This window comes from Pelmatolapia mariae, linkage group LG14 (genome assembly GCF_036321145.2).
Source record: "Pelmatolapia mariae isolate MD_Pm_ZW linkage group LG14, Pm_UMD_F_2, whole genome shotgun sequence".
Classification (NCBI taxonomy): domain Eukaryota; kingdom Metazoa; phylum Chordata; class Actinopteri; order Cichliformes; family Cichlidae; genus Pelmatolapia; species Pelmatolapia mariae.
Genome location: NC_086239.1, coordinates 26,051,165 through 26,057,736, shown reverse-complemented (window position 1 = coordinate 26,057,736; position 6,572 = coordinate 26,051,165). Strand labels below are relative to the sequence as shown.

The window sequence follows — 6,572 nt, the reverse complement described above, 5'->3', positions numbered from 1 at the left end:
AAAGAGAGAGAAAAAGGCTGCCATAATTGATCTAAATGCCTAATGCTGAATGCCCATTGTTTCAACTGCAATAATCAAAAATTCAAATATTACTACTAACACCCACCCCCCAAAGAGAAAAGAGAAAAACATGTTTCTACTGCACCATATTCAACGTATCCCATCTACTGGAGTTTCTCTTCTTTCTAGTATACTTTAAAGCTGCTTTTCTAGTCTATGTGGAAAAATAGTTAAGATTCACTGCCACGACCCATTATACCCTTTTTTGTGTTCAATTCGGGTCTCATTATTATTATGTAACATTTGGGTCCAAACAATGTGATCAAGAGTCCAAAACTTGAGGCCAGGATAGCAAATACCTCCACTGCATCTGCATAATTTCCTGGTGAGCTGATATAAACAGGAACAAAGGCCACCCACACAGCACAGAAGATCAGCATGCTGAATGTGATGAGCTTGGCCTCATTAAAACTATCGGGGAGATTCCTTGCCAGGAATGCAATTAGAAAACTGAGGAAAGCCAGAACACCAATATAACCCAATAACACTGAAAAACCAACAGCTGACCCAAATGCACACTCATAAACAATCTTATCATTTTGGTATTGGGTATTTTTATGTGGAGTTGGAGAATAAGAAACAAGCCAGGTAGTGCAGATGGCTGCCTGAATAGATGTAAGGCAGAGAACTGTTCCTCTCTGCTGCATAACACCAAACCACTTCAGACTGGTTCCCCCTCCTGGCTTAGAGGCTTTGAACACAGCCAGAACAACCATGGTTTTTACCAGGATGCATGAGACACAAAGCACAAAGCTGATCCCAAATGCTGCATGCCTGAGTTGGCATGTCCACAGCCTGGGTCGTCCAATGAACAGCAGTGAACAAAGAAAGCACAACTTGAGTGACAGCAATAGCTGGAAGCTAAGTTCTGAATTGTTTGCACGTATTATAGGTGTTCTGTGATGGTAGATAAAGATCCCTAGAACAACAGCACATGTACAAGTGCCCAGCAGTGAGGTTGCTGTCAGACAAATACCCAGAGGCTCATGGTAGGACAGAAATTCTGTCTTCTTCGGAATACAGTGGTCACGCTGGGGGTTTGACCAAAAATCCTCTGGACAACTGGTACACTCCAAGGAGTCTGGCAAAAGGAGAAAGATGAAGCAAGCGGAAGATGGTGAAATGCATACTATATTTAATGAAACTGAAATTCAATATGTTATGCTGACAGATTAAAAAAAACTGAAAAAACACTTACTGCCTTTATTATTGATTTTTCCCTCAGAACAAGGGATGCAGTCAAAACAACATTTCGGTTCCCCCTTCCTTCTCACCATGTGGGTACCAGGTGGACAGCTCTCACTGCATACCGATTGAACTGGCTGTTGGACAAAATTAAATATTACCTAGTAGAATGACATTCCCTGTAAATATGACAAAAGGTAAAGTCTGAAAAGCCATGTGTAACCTTTTTGGAATTAAAGTTCCAGAAGATTTTGTCTTCATCAAGTAGGATTTCTTCACCTTTGAAAGCTGACGCCTTAACCTCACCCACATTATGAACTTTAGTGCTTCCATCAGGGAGCCACAACCAGTTCATCACATCATAAATTGGCACAACATCACCATTTTCATCAAATGACACTTGATCACCAAATGGAGTGGTGAAGTTTACCCTTTCCAAGTAATAAACAAGCTGTTAAAAAGTAATATATAAGAAATACATTTCACAGTGCAGGCAGTGGCACCCACTATCCAATAACCAAATTAAATCTAACACTTATTATACCTGTACATATTAAAGGCATTAAAATCTACTTCTAAATTAAACGGGAACATCTCCAATTGTGCCATATATATGCATACTAGTTAATGTGCTCTAATATAAACATATTAAACACTACTTTTGCTCAATATGAAAAACCCATTTAGCTCTCTTCAGCTCATTTCATCTTATTGAATTGTTTTGTTTTTTTATCCAATAGGGTAAATTTTGTTCTGAAAGTAATTATAGAACAAATGATTTACTCAGATGAAGATGAAGTATAAATTAATATCGCACCTCCCATGGCTCCAGTGATTGCAAAGTGCCACAGCTGTGCCCACTGAAAGGCCCTCTTCCTGGCTTGCATCGCAGCATGTCATCAAGGGAATATGCCAGAGCATAAACAGCTTTGTACACATTGTACTCAGGCCGGAGGTTGGAAATGTCCAAGAACTCAGTGTTCACATTTTCTAGATCTTCCTGTCCAGTGCATAATGCACCTCCACCTTCCACCCAGCCTGGTGGAGCTGGCGCAAATCTACACTGAAATGTGAATTCCCAAAACTGATTCACCTGAAACAGGTTATTGGAAAATATTTATTTTGTGTTTTGTTTTAATATTGACAACAAAAAATTGTTGCAGCTACTACAGTAACATTTAAACTCTCACCATGCTATTTCCATAGTTATTATTGTGATGTAGGGCAGGACGTATTTGTAATAGGAATTCCCTGAGCCCTGGTATTTCTCCTCGTCGAATAGCAATGCCCAGCGTACCACCCAGGTATGGCATGAACTTAGTTGTTTGGAGCACAGCAGCTGTTGCTGTCCAGCCTTCACTGGCCAACCACTGTAGGCCTGTTACATTCTGCTTCACTACCTGTGCATTTTATTTAACCAAATGTAAAAAGTGATCATTTAACAACTACTTTGGTGACAATTACGTTACTGAAGTATTTCGTCATGTTAAAATTTATTTTATATCATTTGTTTTCTATATTCATTCAAATAAAAATGGAATCCATCTTTTACACAGTGTAGAGATGCAGATTTTTATACCAACAAACAATCAAATTCTTTTAAAACTGCACCTCTTCTATAAGGTTTATCATGTGACTCTCATGTACAAATGCAATGACCACACGAGCTGTTGATTTTTTCATCACATTCACAATCCTCCTGAGTTCATCAGTGTCTTTGTCCCAGGGTAAAACTTCAACGTAGGCAAGGCAACCTTCTCCAGACACACTCAGTTCAGATTGTAAGGGTCTGGCAGCATGAAGTCCATAATCATCGTCAGTGATGAGCAGACCTGCCCAAGTCCAGCCAAAATGTTTTAAGATCTGAATCATAGCACGTACCTAAGTGAAAACAGATTAAATCATGAGTGCTGCTTATCGGCTGCTGTTGACTTTTTGTATTTGTCCTGATTGATTTTTAACCTGGAAAGCATCACTTGGGATCGTCCTAAAGAAGGATGGATACTTTTGACGGTCACTCAAACAGGAACATGTGGCAAAATAGCTCACCTGTGAAAAACATACAATATGTTGTACATTATTTTTCAGATTAAATTTACAATTACATTAATATAAACAAAAATAATATTTTATGGTTAAATTGAGAACTTACCATGGGTACTCTGTACAAACCTAAGACGCTGGAGATAGCAATAGAACGTGTAGAGGAAGAATCACCCACAATCCCTACAACAGGAGGATTTCCAACACATGTACTGTGTAATATAATCTGCTCCTCTTGACCACTGACTAATGACAATGCTCCACGGAATCCAATTCCAAGTTCAACGCAATTATCATAAAGAGTGTATCCCAACGTCACATTAGGTAGTAAGTTGGAGTTGTTGTTGATCTCATCAATAGCAAAAGCCATGGTTTGTGCTTGCCTAAATCCTTGTACATAGAAACTAACAAAAAACATATTGATTTGAAAAATACATCAGGATAATTAGAAAACATGCTGGAAAGATACTCATACAAACAATTAAGGAAACTGAATAACAATAATTAAAGGGATATTTTAATGAAAGAATAATCAAGAAGCTTCACTCAATATCCATTTTCTCGTAGCTTTGCTAATCAACAAAGTATAATTACTTTAGACATGACAATTATGTTTATACTAGCATTAGGTTTGTCCCGTTTCTCTCTTTTTTCTGTTGTTTCCCTACCATATTTACCCGTGGCAAGAAGGTTGTTGTGGCTGTGAGGTAAAAGACAGGTCAGGAATGCTTGAGAAAAAGTGGACTGGAAACAGTCCACCCAGGATGACATCTCCACTCTTCTGCATTCTGTTTAGATTAAATTGCCCCTGTAGCTGACACGAAGACGGAAAAAGAAAAGAGGACATAGCATAAGAAAAGTAGGAATGCAGCACAATGAACAAGGACAAATTGATTTGTAAGAATGAGCTCATGACAGCTTTCAGATTTTCTAACCCTAGTCATTTCATTTCATTGCTTTGCCATTCCCTTTTATTTACATGCTGTGTTGATGAATCTTACACACCACCCTTCAGCAAAAAACAAGGAGAATGGGCAGGGCCTAAAATACACCTCATCAGATATTGCTTTTGTATCCAGGCATATTAAGGTAGCACTATGAGTATATTACTTATCAAGATGACCTCAAGCTCACAAAAAACAACATATTTTTGTCTATCTTTTCATTTTAGTTAAATATTATTGTATTTTTCAACAGTTATAACAGAATAATGAATGTTCTTGTGTTCTTCTTCAGTCTCAACAGGCAATGTTAAAAAAAATTCCAGCCCAAATTTGAATTGTCTTTGACTGTAAAACTGTCATCATCTGAATATTTTTTGGTGTGTGTTTTTAATCATTATTAATATTTTAAATACCACACTAAATGGACTTCAGTGTTAAATTTGAAATGAACCAGTAATTGTATGAAGGCTAATTTACACCACTGAGCCCTGCTCTCAATAACTGGCATAGATGTAGCATTGTCTGTGTAGCTGGATTTAAGAAATAAGTGATTAAAGTCAAATTTTTAAAAACATGTTTAGCACCATCTTCTGCCAGTAGGGAATGTAACGTCACTAGGTTGATTGGTTAGAGACATTAGTTATAGACATTAGTTTATGTTAGCTAACTAGTAACCTGTTAGCTGTAATGTTCAGTTCTGTAAAGCACTTTATAAATTGGGACTGTGTGGAGGAGAGACTTTTTGAGTCAGGTGACAGTGGTTTTACCGAGCAGACAAGCTGTAGTCAGAATTTTTTTTTCATCTGCCTATGTGTAGAGCGGTGCAATCAACTGGTGCAATCAGTGTGTTTTTATGCTACTTGTTTGTCTTATCAAAACACAACAGAAAATCCTGACATCCATCAGCATGTCAGCAGCAAAAAAAAAAACAAAACAAAACAAAAAACTCCATATCTCCACATTACACTTTCTTTTACTAACATTTGGGCTTTGCATTTCCTCACTTCTAAAATGAAGTCAGTGACATGACATGAGAAAACAAAAGGTCTCGAAAAAGTGTGGCATCTCTTTCATGGAATTGCCTATTTTTCATGCAGACTTGCTGATGGGATTCCTGATTGTGCTTCTGTAAGAAACTAAGTTATGTTTGTGGTTTGATTCACATGTAATAATCTAATATGCTGTTAACTCTTAGGATGTGCTTGGGAAGAGAGAAACTATTTTATTGCACAAAATAGCACCGATTGCATCAGCTGATCGCGCCACTTGGTATAATCAGCCAAACACGGAAAAGTCAGAGTTTCTGACTCCAGCTTGTCAGTCCAGTGAACCACCTGTCACCTGACTCAAGCAGACTCTCCTCCACTCCACTCAGTCCTCATTTCTAAAGTGGTTTACAAACCAGGACTATGGCCAACAGCTGGATTTTGTTTCAGTGCAGCTAGCCAAACAGCTAGCCAAACAACAAAGAGCCAATTACTGCTAAAGACACACTGACAGTCGACAGTATATCCGTGATTTCTTACTGAGTGACAAAATGTCACACTATGAACAGAACAGAACAGACTTTCTTCCCATCATTCTGGTGGAAGGTGGTTTTTGGTTTTATCTGTTCAAATATTTTTTTAAGAACTACATGGGCTCTTTCAGATGTTTTCTGCCCCAGTTTAATCTGGCCTCCCTGCTCTTTCAATTCAATTCAATTCAATTTTATTTATATAGCGCCAAATCACAACAACAGTCGCCTCAAGGCGCGTTATGTTGTACAGTAGATCCTACAATACTAGATACAGAGAAAAACCCAACAATTATATGACCCCCTATGAGCAAGCACTTTGGCGATAGTGGGAAGGAAAAACTCCCTTTTAACAGGAAGAAACCTCCGGCAGAACCAGGCTCAGGGAGGGGCGGCCATCTGCTGCGACCGGTTGGGGTGAGAGAAGGAAAACAGGATAAAGACATGCTGTGGAAGAGAGACAGAGATTAATAGCAGGTATGATTCAATGCAGAGAGGTCTATTAACACATAGTTAGTGAGAAAGGTGACTGGAAAGGAAAAACTCGATGCATCATGGGAAACCCCCGGCAGCCTACGTCTATTGCAGCATAACTAAGACATTCAGGGTCACCTGGTCCAGCCCTAACTGTATGCTTTACCAAAAAGGAAAGCTTTAAGCCTAATCTTAAAAGTAGAGATAGTGTCTGTCTCCCGAATCCAAAGTGGAAGCTCCTTTTAAATACTCTAGGAACAACAAGTAAGCCTGCAGTGCGAGAGCGAAGTGCTCTAATAGGGTGATATGGTACTACAAGGTCATTAAGATAAGATGGGGCCTGATTATTT

The 6,572-nt window shown here is 38.6% G+C and overlaps 1 protein-coding gene across 1 annotated transcript; it reads right to left on the bottom strand.

The window, feature by feature from the left end:
• Nucleotides 1–230: 230 nt before the first annotated feature.
• On the bottom strand, nucleotides 231–4,075 carry LOC134641367 (extracellular calcium-sensing receptor-like). Its single transcript, XM_063493755.2, has 9 exons — nucleotides 3,966–4,075; nucleotides 3,398–3,692; nucleotides 3,208–3,294; nucleotides 2,857–3,126; nucleotides 2,436–2,645; nucleotides 2,063–2,338; nucleotides 1,469–1,696; nucleotides 1,259–1,382; nucleotides 231–1,141 (listed from the first exon to the last, which is right to left on the bottom strand). The coding sequence occupies exons 1-9, from the start codon at nucleotides 4,073–4,075 to the stop codon at nucleotides 231–233; spliced, it is 2,511 nt and encodes an 836-aa protein (XP_063349825.2).
• Nucleotides 4,076–6,572: the final 2,497 nt, after the last annotated feature.